This window comes from Ochotona princeps, chromosome X (genome assembly GCF_030435755.1).
Source record: "Ochotona princeps isolate mOchPri1 chromosome X, mOchPri1.hap1, whole genome shotgun sequence".
NCBI lineage: Eukaryota > Metazoa > Chordata > Mammalia > Lagomorpha > Ochotonidae > Ochotona > Ochotona princeps.
The window spans coordinates 6,175,352-6,200,265 of NC_080865.1; the positions used below are offsets into that span (position 1 = coordinate 6,175,352).

At 40.0% G+C, this 24,914-nt stretch overlaps 1 protein-coding gene and 1 non-coding gene across 12 annotated transcripts in view; one reads left to right on the top strand and one right to left on the bottom strand.

Annotated features, from left to right (window-relative positions):
• HUWE1 (HECT, UBA and WWE domain containing E3 ubiquitin protein ligase 1) overlaps positions 1-24,914 on the top strand; it is a 123,143-nt gene that overhangs the window by 60,632 nt on the left and 37,597 nt on the right. For 9 of the 11 annotated variants that reach the window (XM_058658227.1, XM_058658217.1, XM_058658220.1 and 6 more), the window contains 19 exons: positions 1,700-1,757; positions 2,931-3,107; positions 6,227-6,472; positions 6,970-7,103; positions 7,892-7,986; positions 10,199-10,390; positions 12,414-12,630; positions 12,935-13,057; positions 13,594-13,831; positions 14,179-14,409; positions 15,933-16,055; positions 16,576-16,671; positions 17,183-17,452; positions 18,663-18,815; positions 20,158-20,285; positions 20,780-20,861; positions 21,457-21,633; positions 22,479-22,638; positions 23,145-23,503. In XM_058658227.1, coding sequence (XP_058514210.1) covers positions 1,700-1,757; positions 2,931-3,107; positions 6,227-6,472; positions 6,970-7,103; positions 7,892-7,986; positions 10,199-10,390; positions 12,414-12,630; positions 12,935-13,057; positions 13,594-13,831; positions 14,179-14,409; positions 15,933-16,055; positions 16,576-16,671; positions 17,183-17,452; positions 18,663-18,815; positions 20,158-20,285; positions 20,780-20,861; positions 21,457-21,633; positions 22,479-22,638; positions 23,145-23,503 — 3,259 coding nt within the window. The remainder of the gene's footprint in view (positions 1-1,699; positions 1,758-2,930; positions 3,108-6,226; positions 6,473-6,969; positions 7,104-7,891; positions 7,987-10,198; positions 10,391-12,413; positions 12,631-12,934; positions 13,058-13,593; positions 13,832-14,178; positions 14,410-15,932; positions 16,056-16,575; positions 16,672-17,182; positions 17,453-18,662; positions 18,816-20,157; positions 20,286-20,779; positions 20,862-21,456; positions 21,634-22,478; positions 22,639-23,144; positions 23,504-24,914) is intronic. The other 2 variants (XM_058658219.1, XM_058658223.1) reach the window with 2 other exon arrangements.
• Positions 12,047-12,232, bottom strand: LOC118760441 (U2 spliceosomal RNA). The gene has a single exon (XR_009244603.1). It is a non-coding gene; the product is annotated as a U2 spliceosomal RNA (small nuclear RNA).

A 24,914-nucleotide genomic window follows, 5' to 3' on the forward strand; every position in this document is an offset into this window, starting at 1 on the left:
TGTAAGGGTGTGATCTTATTATTTCTTTTTTTTTAAAGATTTATTTATTTTTATTACTAAGTCAGATATAGAGAGAGGAGAGACAGAGAGGAAGATCTTCCGTCCGATGATTCACTCCCCAAGTGAGCCGCAACGGCCGGTGCTGCGCTGATCCAAAGCCGGGAACCAGGAACCTCTTCCGGGTCTCCCACGTGGCTGCAGGGTCCCAATGCATTGGGCCATCCTCAACTGCTTTCCCAGGCCACAAGCAGGGAGCTGGATGGGAAGTGGAGCTGCCGGGACTAGAACCGGCGCCCATATGGGATCCTGGAGTGTTCAAGGAGAGGACTTAAGCCGCTAGGCCATGGCGCCAGGCCCGATCTTATTATTTCTAAGATGCATTGGACCAAAACTTAAAATTATACTAAGATTCAAATTATTTTTTTTTCAATGATCATATAGGTGGAATGGAATGAGTTACTATTTAGGCTGTGTGACTTTCTTCCTAGTAGCCAGGAAAGTAGGAAATCAAGGGAGAGCTCCTCCATCGTATTACTTCATTTACTCTGGCTTGGTCTTTTGTGACGGGGCTGATGCCTGTTTGGGCTGGAGCCACCCATACATTGCTTGTTTGTAAGAGGTAAGATTTCAGGGTTCTTCCCTGTGAGGTAAGGCCAGGTTGAGATGGATGATTGGTATAAGTAACAAAGTGCTATGGTGTTTTCTGAGGAGGATGGTCAAGAAAAGGTATGGTGTTCCCCCCAGAATTGTTTGCCGTGACTTATAGATCCTCCTCCCTCATACAAACTCCTACCCTGCAATTTTCCTTGAGGATGTTTGAAATAACCTACCCAAACTCTAGCCTTGGATAGGTGATCTCTGAAGCCATTCACATTATCTCTCCATCCATTTGATTTGCAACTCAGCATTTTGCTTCTCCATGCCTGGCACATCCTTATTCACATTTTGTCTTGCTTAGATGTGACAATTAGTTTCTTGGATTCTCTTCTCCCCCTACCTCTTATTACTGTCTTTTTCTCCTTCACCATATCCCCCTTTATGCCCCAGTCTGTTCCAAGGACCTACGTATAAAATGCCCCATTTTTCTATTTCTGTTTTACTCTTTCTTGAGTGTTACCTTTGAAATATATTTGGTTCATTTCAATATAGAAGTCACTTTTCCACACGTTACTTTAAAAATTTAAATTGTTCATGGATTTTTAATTTTTTGTACCTAAATAAACTTTCAATCCCTTATTTCCATAGTCTTACTATGATTTTTTGAATAAAATTCAATTCCATTTCCTACTTCTTGTAAGTTTAAACTTGGTATAAGAACATGGTAAGGTATTTCTTTCTGTCTTTAGCCTCTTTACATAAGCTAATGTGTAGATAAAGACTTTCAGTTGAACTTAAAATGTTTTCTTGTGAGTGAATCCTCTAACAGTAGTTATCTTGAAATTGGGTAATTTCTTTTATGATACACACAGATGCTGAGGTTGCGAAGGCTTCTCTTGCTTTCCTTTTCTGGTCTCAAGCCTCATCTGGCCAGGGAAGCTATCTTCGGAATTTCACCTTTTTTTTCCTACAATATATAAGTCTCAAGACTCATACACTACGGACTGTGACTAACTGGAATCTCCCTGTCCCTTTCCGCACTTTGATCTCTCACACTGCTGTTGTGAATTTCTGTGTAACTCATTCTTTTCTCCCTTGACAGGGTTGTTGGTACAGAGGAACGTATTCCTATTCCCCTCATGGATTACATCCTTAATGTGGTAAGATTCATTGTATGGGAAACTGAGTGAAGGTGTGTGCTTTTCTGGAAAATGTGTGTGGTTATCATAGAATCTAGTAAATTCCAAATTTAATTTTGCTGAGGCTTTTTTATTTTAAAATTTTTTCTTTATTTGAAAGAGACAAAAAACATTCCATCTACTTGTTTATTCACCAAATGCCCCTAATAGACATGGTTGGGCTAGGATAAAGCCAGAAAACTCATCCAGGTATCCCAAATGGGTGGCAAGCCATCATCTGCTTCCCATGGTGAAAGGTTGAGGATGCAGGAATCAAACCAAGCATTCTGTGTGGTGCCTGAGGGTCCAGTTGGGGCTATTGTACTGTTGGGTTAAATGCCTGCCTTCAGCTTGGCTCTTCAAGACACGGAGGGGAACAAGGTGCATGCCTTTTGTTTTTGTTATATCATACTGGCTTGCCCAGAACCAGTGGCCATGCCCTCTCTTTTACTGCCAATTTTCTGCTCTGTTTTATAATTAGAATCCAAAGAGAAGGAAAGTGAACTTTGTTAGGCCAATCATATGTTTTCTGAGTTATATCCATTAATTCCAGCATGGATTCTTCATTTAACTTCCAGTATGTCAAAAAAAAAGTGGGAAGAATATGAATCTTCCGACTTGGTTTTATCAATAATAGAAAGCCCATTTAGACCTTGGTCTAGTTAATGAAGCACTTCGAGTGATCCAAAAATGATTACTTTTGTATTTAGGTTTGTTGCCCACATTTTTTCCTGAAAACCACTTTGGTTCAAATCACTCTTCTGGAATTCCAGGTTTCCTTTGTATTTAAAATAATTTGTTTTCCTCTGCAGAGAAATAATACAATGCAAAAAGCACTGAGTAAACATGTTAACAGATTAGGACTGATAGTAATTCCTACTGTGGCGCTGAGCAAGTCACTTAAGTTTTGTGCCCTCGAATTATTTGATTCTCAGTATGATTGATAAGGTAGTTTAGAAAAAGATGTAATTATTCACTGTTTACCAGATTTTCTTAGAGTCTGTATCATAAATCTGTCCCTATGTACCTGAGGCATTGATGTACTATGACGTCGTGGTGTAATGACTACAAAGCTGCCTTTGTCCTTACTCCAAGGTGGCCTTCTAGTTTGAAGTGGCAGGCTCTAACATTTCTTAAAAAATTTTCATTACCTAGATGAAATTTGTGGAATCTATTCTGAGCAACAATACAACAGATGACCACTGCCAGGAATTTGTGAATCAGAAAGGACTCTTGCCTTTGGTTACCATTTTGGGTCTTCCCAATCTACCCATTGACTTTCCCACATCTGCTGCCTGTCAGGCTGTTGCAGGTGTCTGCAAATCCATATTGGTAAGAAGCATTGGCCAAATACGTATATCTGTAATAGTTCTGCATATGTTCTTACTGTGGTCTCACCTTCAGCTAACAAATAATACATGTGTATTACGTTATATAGGTTAACTTTGTGACTAATAATATATAGCGTGCCAAAGTATTTCTCACCTTTTTTCTTTTCCTAAATTTGGTATAGTCCTAGCACCATTTAGAGTTTATTGGAGGGGCAAGTGAGTTTATCTACATAAAAAAAAATTGTAGCTGGGTTTTATTAATGAGTTCTTTTTTTTAAAAAACCAATCTGGCATTTTTACTTCTTCACGACCTTTCCTGTTAGAAAGAGACACAAGGATACTTAATTCTTTTAGTGGAAAAAAAATTCATATTCACCCAGGAGTTTGTTCATAACATATGCTGTTCATGAACTTTTTTTTTCCACCAAAATGAACTTTTTAGTCCCTTTTCAGCGAATGTGTTCCAAGATTCATGGAGAATGAGAGACTGTTTTTTCCACTAGTTCATTCTACAGATGGCCTGAAGAGACAGTACTGGACAAGGTAGAAGCCAGGAGTTTCATCCAGGTGTCTCACAAGTGCCTGGCAGGGGTCCAGGCGTTTAGGCCATCTTCTCATGCTTGCTCAGATGCATTGGCAGCGAGCTGGATTAGAATGGGAGCAACTGGAACATGAGTTAGTACAATATGGGATAGAAGCATTGAAGCCACAGCAGAGCAACTTTCTGCCACGTTGACTACATTGACTACCCCTCAATGAATTTTGAATTGTTTCCATATGTATTTTTATTGTCATTGACCTGCATAGTTCACTAATCAGTTCTTAGCTAAAAATGAACATCCTTTAGCTTACTTTTCCTACTTTTGGTAAACCATACATGACGTGAAACTTGCCATCTTAACCATTTGGAATGTACAGTTCAGTCACATGGCCGTGCAACCAATCTCCATAAGTTTATGTTGAAAGGCTGAAATTGTCCACTGAATAACTACTTCTCATTTTCCCTTCCCTCCTGCCCTCAGCAACTGTCATTCTAATTTTTGTCTCTACATTTGACTACTGTGATGTGGAGGCACTTACTTCTCCTTGGGACTCATTGCCCTGAGTGTGATTATGCCCTCTAGGTATATTCATTTTGCAGCCTGTGACTGTTTTTTCCCTATCTGAAGTTGAATACTATTTCATTGTATGTGTAAGCCTCCATTTTTCCCTTGATCTGTTGATGCATATTTGCATTGCTTCTACCTTTTGATGATTATGAATGGTGGTGCTCTGAACAAAGGTGTCCATATCTTGAACATCTTGCTTTTAATGCTTCAAGATGTGTAACTGATACTTGTATCAAATGGACATTCTATGTTTAATTTTTTTTTTTTTGAAGAGCCACCAAACTATTTTCCATAGCAGCTTTACCAGTGTGCATCTGTACCAGCAATGTGTAAGGGTTCTAATTTCTCAACATCTTCACCATCTCTTTTCATTGTTTTTCACTGTTGCCATCACATTTGATATGAAGTGATATTTTAATTTTGCCTTACATTTTCCTAAAATTCACTAGTGTTTAGTTATCTTTTCATGTTATTTTTGCCCTTGCTTGTATCTTGAGAAAGGTCTATTCAAGTCCTTTGTACATTTTGAAGTGGCATTTTAAATTGTTGGTTGGTAGCATTTTTAAATGAATTCTATATATTATATTAATGCATTATTAGATTTCATTGTTTGCAAGTATTTTTCCAATTGCATGATGTGGTTCCAGTTGCATGATGTGGTGTTTTGGCACACGAAAATGTTTTCCTTTCAATGAAGTTCAATTTATCTTTTGTTTCTGTTTCCTGTGCTTTTGGTCTCATATTTGAGAAATCATTGCTTGGTTCAGAGGCGTGCAGCTTACACCCTATGATTTTCTTCCAGCTATTGATGAATTTAGCATTTAGTGGGCCATTTAGTTCTTGTTCCCTTTTAGAGTGAGGTTTTTGTTTTTGTTTTTTTCATGTGGTGCAGGATAAGTATCAACTTAATTCTTTCACATGCAGGTATGTAGTTTTTCCCAGCACTATTTGTTGAAAGACTTTCATTCAGTGGTCTTGACACCATTGTTAAAACCATAGATTGACGGTTTACTTTGGCTTCTTTTTTCTGTTCCATTGGTCTATCTGTCTGTCTTTATACCAGTAGCACAGTTTGAATTCCTGTGATTTGAAATGAAGTAGCAATCTGGAAGTGCAAGACCTCTAATTGTTTTTTTCTCAGGATCCTTTTGACCACGTGGTTCGTTGAAATCTCCTATGGATTTTTGGAAAAAAAATTTCTATTTCTGTAGAAAACAAAAACGATAAACTGTCGTTGGGAGTTTAAAGTAAATATATTCAATCTGTGAAACTTCTTGAGCAGCTGCTTGTGCAGTGATAAGTGATTACTGCAGAAACTCCAATACAGTGACATACTAATTCACTGGCTTCTCAGTGTGCGTAATTGTGACATTACTTCACTCGGTTTTCTGTATGCATTGATTTCAGTGTTACATGTAAGAGACATGGGAAAGAAAGGATGCATCTTTATGCTACCTACAAGAAACGCTGTAGTGCAAGTTGGCTTAGATTTGCTTAACATCATAAGAAGACGCCTAGTTTCTCCTGTCCTTGAATTGCATGAAATTGATATTTTACTATCAGATTTTTTTTCCTCAGGTTTGAAAGAAAAAAAAGGATCATGTAATCCATAGGTTGCCTAGGTGATATCTGTTGCAGAATTGTTTCTTGTCTTATGATGAAACTGACACTTTAATAGTGATATGCTTCCATGGTTTAGAACATTTAAATATCATTGCTTCCTACTGAGAAAAAATTTGTAATTAGTCCTAAAGCATAATCTTCTGAATAAATGCATTCCAGTTTTCCCATCTTTTCTGGATGATTGGCTTACAACATCTGTCTTTTTAGAAACAGTTTTTGAGGTACCTCATATCTGGGTTCATACTGTGGGTGTACCATGTGTCACATGAGAGACCCGTGATTGTCAAATTTGGGAGACTTTGATAAGTGCTTCCTTTGTGACTATCAAAGCTGCGATGCATGTGAAGATCATTGCCTACTAACAATGTAATAATTATTCTTGTTTCAGACATTGTCACATGAACCCAAAGTTCTTCAGGAAGGTCTCCTTCAGTTGGACTCAATACTCTCCTCCTTGGAGCCATTACACCGCCCAATTGAGTCCCCTGGGGGATCAGTGTTGTTGCGAGAGTTGGCTTGCGCTGGTAATGTTGCTGATGCTACTCTCTCAGCACAGGCCACACCTCTGCTACATGCACTTACTGCTGCGCATGCCTACATCATGATGTTTGTTCATACTTGCAGAGTTGGGCAGGTAAGAATAATGTGAAATACACAGAGCATACACTTGGTAGGATTCCCTGCTTAGAAGCAGAACAACCTGGGCTGTCAGCTGAAAGAACTATCAGATTTAGGGTGAGAAGTTTTGACAGTGTCTATCCTTGTAGTGGCAAGTTGATGCCTCTGCTTTAAATTCTTATGGCTTTACTAACCTTTGTGACAGTATCAGTTATTATATGAACCCCTGCTGCCTCCAGCAGAAAAATGAGTAGCTTGTTATTAAGAGTTTCTTTGATTCAGGAAAATATTTAGCAATGGTTTTTAACTTTCTCTACAAAAAGTCAAAAATTGCTTGTAAATTGGAGAATCCTGTGAGGAACTGTGTTGTTAGATATGGACATTTTCATGAAGAGAATGTTTTCTTGAAATGGTAATGAAGGAAAGAGAATCCCAATCTTGCTTAACGCTGATTTGGAATGCAGTTGGTAAAAGGAAATCTCAAATATGAAATTCTTTCTGCTTTTGTTGCAGAGTGAAATTCGGTCAATTTCTGTAAACCAATGGGGCTCTCAGTTGGGACTGAGTGTTCTGAGCAAATTGAGCCAGTTATACTGTTCCCTGGTGTGGGAAAGCACTGTTCTCCTCTCTCTCTGTACCCCAAACAGGTAAGAGAATAGTCATTACACCTTTTGTTATATCTGTGAGCTTTTCTGGCAAAGACAATAAGCTCAGCAAACCTTCACGCTGGGTGTTGGTGATGGAAGAGTGTGGTGAAGAGTTCAGTCCTGTCCACTTAGCAACCGGTGGACTACATTCAGAAGAGCATTTGACCCATTTGAGCTTGGTAGGAATTTAAACTTTGGACCAGTTCTAAGTAGTATGTGAAGAATTGATTTTGTCAGTAAGCAAGTTAGAGAATACATCTAAGGATATTTGGAAAAGTTCCTGGAAAATGGATGTAAAATGGAAGTTTATTTTTGTCCAGAAAGATTTATTTTTTTGAAAAGGCAGGGTTACAGAATTGGGGAGACGTACATACAAAAAGAATCTTTCAGTGGGTTTGCTCCCCAGATGGCTGCAAACAGCCATTTGTAGGTCATGCTGAAGTTACGGGTGTTATCTGGGTACCACATGTGGGTAACAGGGGCCCAAACAGTTTGGCCCTCGTTTGCTGCTTTTCGCAGGCCATTTACTCAGGAGCATCATTGGACATAGAGCATCCAGGACAGAAACTGGAACTAGTATGATACGCTGCTGTCATGGACTTTTCCTGCTACACCACGATTCTGGCCCTGCAAAATATTTTTAAACCTATGCATGAAGCATGCTAGTTGTCTTCAAAAAGTTCATGCGAAATGTTAGCTAAAACAATGCATGCATTTCGAAGGTTTTTTTGCACCAAAATAAGCATGGCATAACTACTGGTTATAACTCGGTCTTTATTTTGTTGCAGCCTACCATCTGGTTGTGAATTTGGCCAGGCAGACATGCAGAAACTTGTTCCAAAGGATGAGAAGGCAGGTACGACACAGGGCGGAAAAAGATCAGGTAACTCTAAGAAACTAAAATACTACTCATTCGCAGTTCTATTCGTGTCTCTCTATAGGTTTGCTCTAAAACTTTAATTAGCTCTCATCTGTATTCCTTCAATTTTCAACCTATTTTAGTCATTTACTTTAGAAATATATGTACATATAATTGCAAAAAGAAAATATAGGGGAAAGAAGAATCGCCCATTTTTTCTTCAGTATATCTTAGGGCGTTTGTGATAGAGAGTATTTAATAGTTTTCTTGTTTTACTTAACATTAGTTGCCACGTAACAGCAAATAAATTGACCGTTCCCTGTTTTCAGGGTATTGTTTTGAATAATGAACATCTTTACATATTCATTATGCAAATATTGATTGATTCCTAGAAATCACTACATTAAAACATTTTAATAATTTTAACTAAAACTTTTTAATTTTTAATGTAAAATCTCAATACTCTATTGAAATAGTTGTGTTTTTTTTAAAGATTTATTTATTTTATTACAAAGTCAGATATACAGAGAGGAGGAGAGACAGAGAAGAAGAGCTTCCATCCGATGATTCACTCCCCAAGTGAGCCGCAACGGGCCAATGCGCGCCGATCCAATGCCGGGAACCTGGAACCTCTTCCGGGTCTCCGAAGCGGGCGCAGGGTCCCAAAGCATTGGGCCATCCTCGACTGCTTTCCCAGGCCACAAGCAGGGAGCTGGATGGGAAGTGGAGCTGCCGGGACTAGAACCGGCACCCATATGGGATCCCGGGGCGTTCAAAGCGAGGATTTTAGTTGCTAGGCCACGGCGCCAGGCCCCTTGAAATAGTTTTATTGCAGTGGGTTAAATAGTGTATTTCTAACTTCATGTGTTCACTTTCCAAATTTACTGCTAGGAAAGATAAAATCATCTATAACTCACATTAGGATTCTTTCAGGTAGTGCTGACTTACATAGTTGCTTTTGCCATATAATGCTTTTGATGGCATACATCAAAATCATACACACTTTTTAACCTAATTGTAAGCCAAAAATTAAAAATTTTTCCAGAAAGTATTCCTATGTTCTATATCAAAATATGAAAAATAACAAACTATTAAGAAGACGTATCTATGTGTAGAAACGTAATGGATAAGTTTAAAATTGTCCTGAAATTACTAAGGAGAGGGCAGGAGAAAATAACACCGCAGGCAGGGTCTTGGATCTCTGTCTGTCCTGCGGGTGGCAGGGACTCAGGTCATGGTCGTCTGTCACTGCCTTCCCAGGTGCATTAACTTGGAAGCTGAATTGGAAGGACAATTACCAGGATTCAACTGCTGCTCTGCTCTGGGATGCTGCCTTCACCATGTGTGCTGATCTCCCTCATATACCCAAGTTAATTAGATATCACACAGCTTACTAAGAACTGAGAAGGAGATTAGGTTTACTTTCAAGGAACTAAATATTCTAATATTCTAGATGAATTTTCCTACAGTTTCATAAAAACAGTTGTAGATGACATACTTTCTGCTCAATTTTTAGGATACTAGTACAAAACCTGGTAACTTGTTCTGGTTTGCATAAAGATGATATATTCTTAAAAGATTTATTTATTTTCATTGGAAAGGTAGATCAGATTTACAAAGGGAAGGAGATGCAGGGATAAAGATCTTGCATCTATTGGTTCACTCCCCACATGGCTGTAATGGTCAGAACTGAGCTGATCTGAAACCAGGAGCCAGGAGCTTCTTCCAGGTCTCCCACGTGGGTGCAGATTCCCAAGACTTTGGGACATCTTCCACTGATTTCCCAGTCTACAAGCAGAGAGGCGGATGGATTGTGGGGCTGCCCTTATGGGATCCTAGCATGTGCTAGGCGAGGAATCTAGCCACTAGGCTATCATGCTGGGCCCAACTTATGTTTTTAAGTCCTTAGAGCACATACATTTAAAATTCCTAACTGCTGGAACTAGAATTCTCCCCTAGTAATGAAAACTCCAATTTGAAATTGTTAGAAAATTCTGCAGGGTTCCTGCATTGAGCAGCAGACATGTACACACAGTATTCCGTGAGTGGTGCCTGCCCGTGTCTGCCCTTGATGGATGTACTTAGTAAGCTCCAAACAGAATAGCATATCAGTTCAGTTTTTCCTTTTTTTTTTCCCCAAGAGAATGAATTCCATCGGTAGCTCTTGCTCTTCATCACAAGCCACAAAGTAAGTGCTTCCTCCAGAAGGACTTCATGTTTCCTCTTGTGTCTGCAGATGGAGAACAGGATGGGACCACTGGAAGCATGGATGCTTCTACCCAGGGATTATTGGAAGGCATTGGGCTGGATGGTGACACCCTGGCTCCCATGGAAACAGATGAACCTACTACTTCAGACTCTAAGGGCAAATCTAAAATTACACCAGCTATGGCTGCCCGAATCAAACAGATCAAACCTTTGTTATCAGGTTAGTGAATGTCTTTTTTTACTTCAATTTTTTATTTTCAGAGCCTTAACCAGTCCTCAAACTGCTTATTTTTTTGATTTAAGAAAGTACGAAGTGCTATGCCTCGCTTTCAGGGTTAGGTTGCTTTGTATCTGTTGTGTCTCAGGCTCTATACTAACTGCCAAGGGACTGGAGAATCTCACTCCGACAACCATGTCTTCCCTCCCCACTTTAATTCTTTCCCTGCTACTCTTCGCTTATTGCAAATACTTCCTTCTCCTGTTCCACTAATATTGATTCACTTAATCTGTTCAATTTCCCTGCTGACCTGTCTGCATCTGGAGCGATTGCCCACCATTTTCTATTAGAAGCATTCTACCTTTTGTTTGTGCATTCCTGATTTCCACCTCTTCCTCTTTCTGTCCTTTACTCAATGTTGGTGGCAGATGATATAGCCTGGTGTGGGTTTTATTGAAGTCACTGGAAACTCCGTGGATACCATATAGACAGGAAATTTTTTAGTCATTTCGGTGTTCTGTTTTATACGGTCCTTTACCATTGTCTCTTCCTAACAACATAGTGTAAAGAAACGGGAAAGTCTAACTTCTGGGAATTTGGAAGGAATGCTGGTGAAATGCAGAAAAGTGGCCTTTGTCATCTTAAATTATCATGAGATTTACATTTTTTCCTACTTTTTTAGATTTGAAAGTTTATCAGCAGTGTCCCTAAATTAAAGTTAACTTTGACTTCTTTTGCTGTAACCTTGGCACACTACCTTTGAGTCACTTTGCTGTTTACCTGAAAGCCATAGTGAAAAATGGAAACTTTGTTTCAATATGACTTTCCCATTGATTCTAATTCTTTCAGTTTTCAGCTCCTGGTTACACCTGTCCTACAACCAGTATATAAACCTATAGATATATAGATTGGCTATACAGTTACATATATAGATAGATATCTGTTACCTGGGATTAAGAGACCCCAATTTAAATGGATAGGACTTTGTTCTGTATATTTCAACAGTTACTCTGTTTTTAAACATGAGATGTGACACGAGTTCAAGTAGAACTTGTTTTTATACCTTGGGTTCATATGGGCATATACATGTTTACAAAACATTTTTTGAACGTTTGTGTTGTTTATTTGAAAGGCCGCATTTATAGAGAGGTTGGGGAGAGGAGAGTTCTTCCATCTGCCTGTTCACTCCCAAAATGGCCACAACAGCTGGGGCTATGCCAAGCTGAAACCAAGAAGTAGGAGCTCCTTCCAACACCACTTTTGCATGCGTGTGCAAGCGTCTAAGCATTTGGGTCATCTTTGCTTTTCCGGGCACATCAGCTAGGAGTTGCATCAGAAGTAGAGCAGGCAGGACTATACAGCTTGATGCCTATATGGGGTACTGTTGATTTAGACATAGCCCATCTTGTCTCAGAATTGTGTTTATTTCAGAAAATGCTGTGGTAGCATTTTCATTTTTACAGTAGTAGTAAAGTACAGAACAATTTTCAAAAGTTGTGAAGCAGTGTTTATGTTAATTTTTATTCCTTTTTACATGTTGTCCTTAGCTATAGTTGTGGTCTTTTTCGCTCAGCCATGTAAGGGTGCTTCAAAAAGAAAAGTTCATGGAAATGGAATTTAAACTTAGTTTATCTAAATTCAGAAATTGAAGTCCATGAATATGCGTGGTCTTCAAGTTCTTGGAAAATTTGTGTTATGGAAAAAAAAACATTAAATTTTGCTATTGCTTGCAATTAAAGCCTTATCTTTTATTCAATTTTTCCATAAACATTTTATTTTTGTTATTTTGAATTTCCCATGTACATTTTACTACACTTGATCTTAGCCAAAAGGCCAAGAAGCGATTCCCATGTACATTTTAAAGTCCCCACATAAATTGAACATGTCCTATAGAGAGGAACAGTTGAAGTTTCTGTAATTCTTGTGTAATGTGAATGGTCAGACATAGACTATGTTAATGATAACGAGTGTGTTGTGATGAAACCATTTTGAGAATGCAGCCTGATATTGTGCTTTTTGGTTCCAGCTTCATCTCGATTAGGCCGAGCACTTGCTGAGTTATTTGGACTCCTTGTTAAGCTGTGTGTGGGGTCTCCTGTTCGCCAGAGGAGGAGTCACCATGCTGCCAGCACCACTACAGCACCAACACCCGCAGCTCGATCCACAGCCTCCGCCCTCACCAAGCTCCTTACAAAGGGTTTGTCTTGGCAGCCCCCACCATATACGCCTACTCCACGCTTCAGGTGAGCTGCTTTACAATGAAAGAACTAGTCTTGCCAGCTAGACAGTGCATAGTTAATTCTATTTAAATAAGGAATGCACTGTTCAGTTACAGAACTAGGATGTCACTTGCTACCTCCCGATTCGTACCTTAAAGTGTAAGGTGTTAGTTTATGTGGTTTAAATTGCAATTCAGTAACTTCTCTGCATCTGCCTTCTGCTACTTTGTCACGTGAATGAGTTATAAACTGTTACACATGACTTCTCACATAAATGCTCCGTTGTTTGACTCAGAGAAGTTGAAGCTTTTCATTTGCCCTCTTTCAGGCTGACGTTCTTCATCTGTTCGGTTGGTTTCACATCCCCAATGCTGTTTGACGAGAGGAAGTATCCTTACCACCTCATGCTACAGAAATTTCTGTGCTCTGGAGGCCACAATGCTCTTTTTGAGTAAGGATCATTTGCTGCAAAGAGAAGCATGTCGTCTTTAAGTTTGAACTTTCCTGGATGTCCTTCAAGCCCACAGCTTTCTAGGTCACCTATGTCGTGACACTCAGATATGTAGTGGTTATATTCTTGGTGATGTGAACTTCATACATTGATTTCCCTTGAAAAAGATATTTGTTGTGTCCCCTGAGTATTCAGCCTCTACCTCGTCCGTTTTCTGCCCTCTACTGAATGTAGGTTACAAATGACATAGCCTGATGGGAGCTTTATTGAAGTGACTGGCAACTCCATGGATTATGTATGAACAGGACATTTTTTAGCCCTTAATAGGCTTTGTTGTTTTGCTAAGTCCAACAGTCTTTTTAATGTTCTTGTTAAAGGTTTTAAACTGCTCCATATCTTTGCTAGGTTGGGGCTGGCTATGGTCGAGAAACCTGTAGTTCAAATCTAGAGATTTCAGACCTGTTAAATGTAGCCCCTTCCACCCCCAATTAAAATACTAATATGTTATCTCTTTACTTTCTGTTTCTTGAATTTAGAACTTTCAATTGGGCTCTGTCCATGGGAGGCAAAGTTCCCGTTTCTGAGGGATTGGAACATTCAGATTTACCTGACGGTACAGGAGAATTCCTCGATGCCTGGCTGATGCTTGTCGAGAAGATGGTGAATCCCACCACGGTGCTTGAATCTCCACATTCTCTGCCTGCAAAATTGCCAGGAGGAGTCCAGAACTTTCCACAATTCAGTGCCCTCCGCTTCCTTGTAGTAACCCAAAAAGTGAGTATTTGACATTTAAAAGTAAGAAACATTTCTCATACTAAATAATTAACTCCCATTTAAATCCCTCCTCCTTGGAGAGGTAACATGATTGAGGAATAGAAGGCACTACAGAGACTGGGAATTTTCTGTCGTATACACACTTGTTTGAACTATAAATTAATTGGAAATTGGTCCCTTCAGATTGAATTATGTTTCCTTGCTCTGTGCTTCCTTGGGAGCTCTCAATGCCAGCCTTAGGTTATTATTGGTTACAGTGATTTTGAAAGGAGAATTCCATAGTCTTTGAACCTGTTCCTCCTAGGACTTTGAAGCAAATTGATCTTCACCAATTTTTCATATAACAGGCTGCATTTACTTGCATCAAGAACCTGTGGAATCGGAAACCCTTGAAGGTGTATGGAGGACGAATGGCTGAGTCCATGCTGGCCATTTTGTGCCATATCCTGCGTGGAGAACCTGTGATTCGAGAGAGATTAAGCAAAGAAAAGGAAGGATCCCGAGGAGAGGAAGATACAGGGCAAGAAGATGGTGGTTCTCGCCGGGAACCTCAAGTCAACCAGCAACAGCTGCAACAGGTAAGGTTCTTGCCTCACATGCCACGCTCCATACTGTGTACCCAAACCAGTCCAGTGGTTCTGAGTTTTCTAGGTTCATGTACCACTAAGTGCCCTGTCCTGTTAGCGTAATTCACTCCCTCTCATAGCAAGCAGTATTCTCCAGTATTCTCCAGCCCAAAGTTGGAGTGTGGTTCTGGTACTATGGCACCAGTGGTTTCTTTGTGTATCCCCAAGCACGTGCAGCTCTTAAAGAGTATCCTCAGTAGCTTGCTTCTGCCAGCTTGTTTGGAAGCTATCTCAGCCCATTTTCTGTTGCTGATGAGACCATATCACAAACTGGGTGTCAGTTACAAACAATGGCTCACAGTTCTGGTTCCAGGGGTAAAGCACTGCATCGTGTGGCGAGGGCGCTTCTACTTAGAGTCCCAGGGCAGTACAGGGCATGGATGGTGAGAGACCTAGACAAGCTCTTTTACAGCAGACCCACTCTCAATGTAATCTATTAATCCATTAGTTGCATGAATAGATAAATCAATAATTCGCCTCTTATATCTAATATTGTTATTTAAATTTCAACAAGATTTTTAGAGAAACCATAACAGATGCAAACTTTGCTTGGCTAATTTCTGGTTAATCTGTAAAGGTGAAGGGATACTGTGGTCTGGATTTATTCTCCAAGAGCAGTTTGAAACCTAAATCACTGCAAAAATTTTTCTCTACTTTCAAATAAATTTTTTTACCGAGATTTTGGAAATTGCAGACTAGAAGGAGGAAGGAAATGACACATCAGATCCTTCCACTTCAACCTCGAAGTGTTTCAGTATTTTGCTCTTGGAATTTTTATGTATGTGCGTTTCCTGTGTCTAGAGTCCTTTTCCCATCTGTCCTCTATTACATGCATGCACCATTTCTTTTGAAAAGTAATAAATGCTCTCTTTAGAACATTCGGAAAACACAGCCAAGTATCTTTTTTACAAGGCATTCAGAATGACTACCTTCACGAGGCAGTCATTGTTTTCCTTTCTAAGTCATTTGGTTCCGTGCCTAATTTTTCAACCTAGTCAACATCAAACAATACATAAACTGTAGTGCTGTCATTATGAAATATTTGTTTGATGTTTAAAAGCTGTGGGGTGTGATTGCCTTATGTGCATCTCATGTTAATCTCTATAGGAGTAGATAAGTCCTAAATATGTTTTATGGGCACATTTTCAATTACTAGTTTGTTTTCTTTACCCTTTGTGGTTCAGTGTATAAATCTCAACCTTTTAATTACAGTTAACCCTATTAATCACAATAACCTCCTCTCCTCCCTCCCCTCTTTCGTAGCGAATGGAAATGAGAATCACCTTGATTTCCTTCCTCAGTAACTTTAATGTTTCAATGCTGTGGAAGCACTAAGCTGAAAGGGTTGTTCATGTTACTAACTGCCTTTACTTATACATGCTCTCAGTTCTTATCTTAAACAGAATCCTCTCTTTCTAAAATGCATTTGAATTTTTCGGTTCGTATGGTGCTGAACTCTTGCATTCTTTTTATAGCTCATGGACATGGGCTTCACAAGGGAACATGCCATGGAGGCCTTGTTGAATACCAGCACCATGGAGCAGGCCACAGAGTACCTTCTAACCCACCCTCCTCCAATCATGGGAGGAGTTGTTCGAGTGAGTTGGCTCAGGAGCTCTGGTTTTCGAGGATATTGCTTTGGCTACCGATATCCTTTTTTTTTACCCTCATCCTTCCATCACTGATCTTTCTATAAGCTGCTTCTCATTTTCAAATACCTCCATGCCAATATTTTCTTTTTCATGCTAACTCTCAAATCTCCATAATATAATGACCAGAAGTTTCCTAAACCTCGGCCATGCAAATTACTGGACTTGGTTTGCAAAATAACCCATAGCCAGAAAGCACTAGAAGAGGCACAATTTCCTGAGATGGAGAGTTAGGTGATCACATTGAAGCCCCTTTTCTATGCTTAATTTTCATTCTAATTTATCCCCTGGGTTCTTATAGTCACCAGGTAAGCCTAGTTCGTTTTCTCTAGAGAAAGCAGCATTTGACAACCCTCTCCATCTCTAACATATGAGCACAAGATGTCTGATTCCTTGTCAGTTGGGGCAGCCGCATTGGGTTCCTGTGTGGATCTATGTAGTTGCTGGATTTTCTGTTGTCTTTCTGTAGGATCTCAGCATGTCCGAAGAGGACCAGATGATGAGAGCAATTGCCATGTCTCTGGGACAGGATATCCCAATGGATCAAAGGGCAGAGTCACCTGAGGTAACTAGCAAATAGAATTCGGAAGAGCTTGGTACATCCCTTAGTCTTAGTAGTAAAATGGACATTTATGCCATGTATTTGGCAGAATTAAAGTCCAAAGAAAGACAGTGTGAGCACCTGTTAGCCCCAACTATGCCATCTATCTTTAAGCTACATCATATTGTCCTGAATCTTTATAGATGAAGCACAAGAAACATTTAATCATTATCACCAGATATGACATGTATATGCTAGTGCCCATTAGGATAAATTTGTGGGAAGTGGTTTAAGATGCTTTAGATGAATTGTCAGGGTTTTATGAAATGGAGATTTTCTTCCCTTTTGCCTTCCCCACTTTGCCTTAACCTGTGTGTCTGCCCTCATGCTTCTTACCACACTCTTAAGTGTTAATTGCTTGCCGAGAAGGTAGAGGGTGTTAACGTGATGGTGAGGCAAATCTGTTCTGACAGTCTTCCACAGTTTCTTCTTCCACCTTCCCCTTGTGCTGTCACTGTCCCTTCCCTTCCTCCAGGAAGTTGCTTGCAGGAAGGAGGAAGAAGAACGGAAAGCCCGGGAAAAGCAGGAAGAAGAAGAAGCCAAGTGCCTAGAGAAATTCCAAGATGCTGACCCTCTGGAGCAAGATGAACTCCACACTTTCACAGACACAATGTTACCAGGCTGCTTCCACCTCCTGGATGAGCTGCCAGACACAGTGTATCGCGTATGTGATCTGATCATGACAGCGATCAAACGTAATGGAGCAGACTATCGGGACATGATTCTGAAACAAGTAGTCAATCAGGTAAACTCCCAGGTAGCCGTAAGAGTGGACTAGGTGAAGTCGTTCTCTGCTATCTGCCCAAACCTGCTTTCTGAAGTACCAGGTTTTTGAATTCCCCATATGGGTATGTTTAAGTTCTTTTTATCTAGTAACCTGGCTCTGGCAACAGTGAACTACCTGTCAACAAAACTAACTTTGAGAAAACAAAACAGAGTTCTTCTCTAGTCTTTTAAATATCCAAAAGATGTCTTGTGCTGCAGCTGAATTAGGTCCCCCATGGGTTCTCGGTGAATAAATGATTTTTCCTTCTTTGTGTCAACCTCAACAATCAGTTCCCCATTCTGACAAGTACTTGTGAGGTGGGTTTTTCTCTTGAAAAAAGAGGGGTTTTAGTTGTTGTTGTTTTTTAAAGACAGCTCAATTTACAGAGAGGGGGGAGGAATAACAGAAAGATCTTCTATCACTCCCCAGTTAGCCACAGCAGCCAGATCTGAGCTGATCCAGAGCCGAGCCGGTCCGAACCCAGGAACTAGGAACTGCTTCCAGGTCTCTAATGCGTGCAGGCTGCCAAGGCTTTGGGTTGTCCTCTTCTGCCTTACTGCTTTCCTAGGCCGTAAGCTGGGAGCAGAGTAGGAGGGACACTAACCAGCACCCAAATGGAATGCTGTATATTCAGTTGGGTAACAGTGCACATTTATAAAATACAGTGTGATAATTTGTTAGGTTTTGTAAAATGTCACCATTCCTCTCTCACTGAGTATCATTTCTCTGTATTGGCAAACTGTAAACAGGACTCCTATTTCTTTATAACACTTAGAATAATATTATATTTCATAACTTATAAGCTGCAATGAAGATGGAAATCAAAAGATGCAATCATTTGTGGTGACATCTACAAAAAATTATTGAATTTTTTTTCCCAGAGAGCATTTTAAGCCCTGGCTATTGGAGGCATTGGGATATGAACCAACAAATGGCAGATATATCTCCCACACTGCCTTAAAAGTGTTTTTGGAATATTAATTTCCTTGTTTATAATGTGGTCCAAGAAAGTAGTCATTTTGTTGATCATCCTTTAGGGGCATATATATCTTTTGATACAAGTGCCAAATCCTTTGGATAGCTATATGTTACTGTTGAACTGCCTCTCTTCAGTGAATCTGTTACCTTAGAGAGGAGTATGCTAAAAGGCTAAACCTGACTCCTCTCCGTATCTTCCATCCCCCGGCAGGTTTGGGAAGCTGCTGACGTATTGATCAAAGCTGCTCTTCCACTAACAACAAGTGACACAAAAACTGTGTCCGAGTGGATTAGCCAGATGGCTACCCTCCCCCAGGCCTCCAATTTGGCTACTAGAATCTTGCTTTTAACTTTGCTGTTTGAGGTAAGACTTGGAATCTTTTGGGCCCTATAATTGATATATGAAAGAAATACCAAGTACCTAGTATATGTGAAACATTGAATTTAAAGCGGGCTATGAGGCATGATCCCTGTGTTTCTAGAACCCAGCGTCCCCTAAGTTAAGATGTGCATAGTATATAATACAGTTCTGTGCTACAGCAGTGGCACCAGCAGTGCAACATTGCGTGTGTTCATGGAAGGCATATGTGTGTCATTCAACTACATTGTGTCACAAAGGATTATATGGTGGCAATTCAAAAGGAGAGTATTCAAATTGCTATCATAATGTGGTCCTGGAATGTTTTTGCACCATTGTGCACCTGTAAGTGGAGGAGTGTGGAAATTAAATTTGTTCCATGGGAAGGTGGCAAGCATCAGGTAGAATCAGATTCCTCTTCGTTTCTTTTCCTCATTGGTCAGATTTATTGAGACAATTGCAAGGTTTGTACAAGGCATGATTCTTGTTCTAATTAACATAGAAACTAGGAGATAATTAACCATGAGTTGTTCATTGGTAGCTCATCACGATAAAGTTTAAATAGGACATATTCTACTACATCCCTAACAGCGATTCCAGAAGTAAGTCCAATGTAGGGGCCAAATGCTGTACCTCCTTCTATCATATAGCTTTCGTTTATGATAGACATAGTCATTTTTTATGGCATTATATATACTTGTGGAGGGATGCGCAAGTTCTTACAGTTGGAGTTTCTGAGTAACAAAACCGAAAAATCCCTCATGGTCCCATCAGTCTTATTATTTTCCTCTGGTCTTTTTCTATTTACTCAAACAATTGAAATATAGTTATAAGATGTTATTTTATCCAGTACTGTCTGAATATTTTGTCATGTTGTAGATACATTTTCATCTTTTGGTTATTCCTTTCAAATGTAACATTTTAGTGTAGCCCTATAACCCCAGGATCAAAAAAAGTAATGTGCTTATCCCATCTGCCTTGTTAAGATTCTAAAATGTCTCTAAGTTAGAGACTACAATTCCCACATAGTGAAGGATGACAACTCCCATTGATGTAAATAAGAGCATGCATATTAAGCACATAGTAATGCCCCAGGCAATTTGTAGGACACATTTATTTATTGGAGATAAAAATTGAATTCTCTTAGATTCATCAGAAAATAAAATCCAGCCAGTTCAGGCGACTCATCGCATTTTTACCCAATAGGTAGTGGAAGGAGGTGGAATTTGATTTCAGTTATGTTACTTGTCTTACTATTTGCTTCAGTGTTCTACAGCTTCTTACTTCTTGGTACTGAATATTACTTGATATGTAGTTGGTTTGTTTGTTTTTCCCCTTGACAAATTAGGAGTTGAAGCTACCTTGTGCTTGGGTGGTTGAATCCAGTGGCATCCTTAATGTTTTAATCAAACTCTTGGAAGTGGTTCAGCCTTGCCTCCAGGCCGCCAAGGAACAGAAAGAGATACAGACCCCAAAGTGAGTAACTATTTATTTAGTTTAATATATTTATTTTATTTTTATTGGAAAATCAGATATATGGAGAAGAGGAGAGACAAGACTGGAAGGTCTTCCATTAGTTGATTCACTCCCTCAGCACCTGCAATGGCCAGAGCTATATCAATCCAAAGCCAAGAGCCGGGCGCCTCATCAGGGTCTCCCAGCTAGGAACAGGTTACCAAGGCTACAAGTAGGGAGCTGAATGGGAGCTGAATGGGAAGCTGGACCACCAAGATTAAAATCAGCAGCCATTTGGGATCCCGTGGAATGCAAGGCGGTGACTTTAGCCACTAGGCTACCACGTCCAGCTGTTCTTGCATTGTACTGGATTTTGACCCCCTATTTTCTGGTTCCTGTGTGGGTCAAATCTTGAGTACTCTAGTGTTTTGATGAATCATGGCATGCCTAATGGAATCAAGAGAGGTTTGCCAGTTTGTACATCATATTTCAGACATTTTTGTTTTCACTTGTAGGTGGATCACCCCAGTGCTGCTCCTGATCGACTTCTACGAGAAGACAGCCATATCCTCGAAAAGGAGAGCGCAGATGACTAAGGTGTGTGGTGTGGGGCATTCGTCTGCTTGGCGGGACATTGCGGCTTTTCGAAAGGAGCAGCTCAGGAGAGAATGTTGGAGAGCAGTGGATAGGGTACATTTCTTAAGCAATTTGTACAGATGTCTCTTTTAATGGAGTAGGGAGGTAGAATTAACTGTGTATGGAACTGCTCGTCAAATGCCGCAAAGCTTTTACTCTGGAAGTCACTGTTTAAAGCGTGTAAAGTCTTGAGAGGATTAGTGGCTCTGATGCTACATGAAGGACTAAGTAAACAACAGTTCCGAAGACAAAGATGTCCATGTGTTACATTGCCTGCGTACTTTCTCAGGAGCAGATTTTTGTTGCAGTATATCTCAAATGAGCAATCCTCTTTACGGGAAAATATTTGGGGAAAAAAAGGAAGGGAGAAGGTGGATTTTTGCCTAAATAAATGCTAAGGAATGTGAGGGCAAATACAAACTCAGTATTCATAATGTCACATGTCCAGTAGTCCTTTTTCCTGAATTAGATTTATTGGTAAATGATTATGATGTCACTAATACTGACGAACTTGAAGCAAATACAAAGAAGAAAATGTTTTTGCTTTCACATCTAGTACCTACAGTCCAACAGTAACAATTGGCGCTGGTTTGATGACCGCTCTGGGCGTTGGTGTAGTTACAGTGCAAGCAACAACAGCACTATTGATTCTGCCTGGAAATCAGGAGAAACAAGTGTGCGGTTCACTGCAGGCCGAAGAAGATACACTGTCCAGTTCACTACAATGGTGCAGGTATACACTTATCCAATACCATAAACTGTATTGAAAAGAGGTGAATATGGTAGGTGTCCCTCACAGTTTTCATTCCAAAACAGCAGGATTACGACTACTAAATTTTGCTATTTCAAAGAATTGAGTTATGCTTTTCCTGAGGGTTTTTATCTGAGGGTTCGGTGCCGTGGTGTAGCAAGATAAGCCACTACGGGGGGCTCACCATTCCACATGGGTGCTAATTCACTCCTGGCTGCTCTACTTCCGATGCAGTTCCTTACTAATGACCTGGTTCCCTCACCAATGGCTGGGTCTGAGCCAGGTTGATGCTAGGTCCTCCAGGGTAAGTACCAGGGGCCCAGTACTTGAGCCATGCTCTGCTGCTTTCCCAGGCACATTAACAGGGTGCTGGATCAGAAATGAAGCAGCCAGGTCTCATATTGACACCCATAAGGAATGATGGCCCTGCAGGGAGTAGTTTAGTTTCACTTTAGTATTACAATGCCATCTAATACAGTCATGGAACCAACCATGAATCTGTGGCAGTTTGACATTATGCTTCCTCAAAGTGGCTTTTTCCAGTCAAGGTTTAGAGAGTGATTGGGGTAGATGCTTGCTCTGCTGGAAAGTTTAAAGGGCTTCAATGTTTGCTACTTTTCTTTTGGGTTCTCTTTGTGTGTGATTTGCTCATCCCTGTAGATCGCCAGGATTTCTTCAGGATGCAGCATGTTCTTGGGAAGTCACTTCTCAGACTCGTACATAATTCCTTGTTGCATAGAGGTTCTTTTTCTTTTATCTATCTATCTATCTCTATCTATCTATTTATACATATATATATTTATTTATTTATGTTTCATCTTACCTAGGTTAATGAGGAAACGGGGAACCGACGCCCTGTGATGCTGACTCTTCTCAGGGTCCCACGACTGAATAAAAACTCAAAAAACAGCAATGGACAGGAACTGGAAAAGACCCTGGAAGAAAGCAAAGAAATGGATATCAAACGTAAAGAAAATAAAGGCAATGGTATAGGATTTTGTTTCCAATTTTAAGTCATATTTTAGTCTATGATGTCTAAAGCCCAGGCTTAATGTCTGCACACTTGCATTGTGACTGGCTAGCTTTCTGGAAGATTGCCTTACACTTTAAAGAGACACAATCTTCATTACATGCGTTTTCTTCTGGTGTGAGAATTGCTGTTCTCTTTTTTAAAGATTTCTTTATGTATTTTTATAAAACAGTTGCAGAGGTAGAGGCAGAGGGAGATGGGTCCGTCTGCCCGAATGGCTTCAGTGGCCAGGACTGGGCCAAGTCAGAATCGGGTGCTCCTTTGGCTCCTTCCACGTGGGTGCAGTGTCCCAAGCATGTTAACAGGCTTCTGCTGCTTTCCCAGGTGCATTAGCAGGGATTTTCATCAGATGTCGAAGAGCCACATCACATCTTGAGCAGTCAGTCATATGGGAGGCGTGCTCTTTTTTGCTTGTTAGAACCTAGGTGTCAAATCAAACTGTTTTTGTTTTTCCTCTTTATAGATACTCCATTGGCTCTAGAGACTACAAATAGTGAAAAGGATACAAGCCTGGAAGAAACAAAAATCGGGGACATCCTGATCCAGGGCCTGACAGAAGATATGGTGACTGTTTTAATCCGGGCCTGTGTGAGCATGCTGGGAGTCCCTGTGGACCCAGACACTTTGCATGCCACCCTGCGCCTCTGCCTGAGGCTCACCCGGGACCACAAATATGCCATGATGTTTGCAGAGCTGAAGAGTACCCGCATGATCTTGAATTTGACCCAGAGCTCGGGCTTTAATGGTTTTACTCCTCTGGTCACACTTCTTTTAAGACACATCATTGAAGACCCCTGCACACTCCGTCATACGATGGAAAAGGTGATTCTTAATAGTGTCCTGCTGATTTAGCTCTCTATCCTATCTTTGTTTTCCTTGGTCTCAGAACTCAATAACTTCTGATGCTTCTTGGGATACATAGTTAGATTTATATATACTTCATGTTATACATACTACGGCAGAATTTAGATTCATGTGTATTTCATGTTATATATGTATTACAGCAGAACTCCCCAGCTGTATACTCGGAAACTTGCTTGGACATGGTAGAATTAAATTTACTGTAGTAATGACTCCGATGTAGGAACTCTTTGATGAGAGTACCTCACAGGCAATCACCCGTGAACTTGTTTTCAAAACCTTGTCTTTCCAGGGTATAAAAGTGTTGTAAAGCTTTTTGAATCATTAGGATCTACTAGGCACAGTGAGAGGCACTTGAAAAACACCTTTGACAAAGCTTAAAAACTAGTTTGTGTGTTTTAGGAAATATCTAAAGCAATGGAAGACAGAATACAGTCAATACAAAGGAATAAAAATGTAATTTTGTTAAAACAAACAGAACAAGATTTGGCAAACATGTTATTCTGTTTAAGTTCTTTCTATTTAAGTCTTTTTGGTAAAATAGTCACTTTATTTGAAAGATAGTGATTCCCGGCTTCTGTGTGTTGGTTTACTCCACGTGTGTTCCGCAATAGCTGAAGCGGGGCCATGCTTGAGTAAGGATCCTAAAACTCAGGCTCTCCCACACGGATGCAAAGCTTAAGGACATAAGCCATCTTTCACTGCTTTACCATGTACATGAGTTGGCTTAGAAAGCAGGGTAGCCAGGACTCGAACAAAGCTCTTGTGTATGGAGTGGTATCACAAGGACCAGTTTAGCCCATTGTGCCACAACACATTGCTTCCCATGTTTAAAGTCATGTTACAGTATACATAGTTATGCATGTCTTGGTTTATTTAAGATTTTTGTTTTAGAACTCTATAGAAATCAGATGAAAATTTAAAATATAATTTAACTTGATTTGCCAGAAATGTGGTGCCAGTTACATTTCATATACATCTCAAGATTCTCTAAACATTTCTTAACCCTGTTCGATTTCACCTCAGATCTGGCACTCCTATACTATAGAGATTTTAATGCAGTATATACAATTACTTAGGGTTAGAACACAGCCCAACAAGTGCACACTACAAAATAAAGCATTGTAGATGGTTAAATGGTTAATTTGCTTGAGAAAAATGTACAATTTTTTGTTGGATGAGCGGAAAACTTTCAAAGTTTGAAACAAATTTTGGTGGGATCTAGGCCAAAGGGTGATCAGTGGCAGTTCAAATAATCAAGCTGGCAAAATGAAAATGGTTGATAATACTTTTCCAGGTACAGGTGCAGGTATGGAAAACCAGGCATATTCTTACTTTTGGTAGGAGTAGACATTGATGCAGCCACATTATG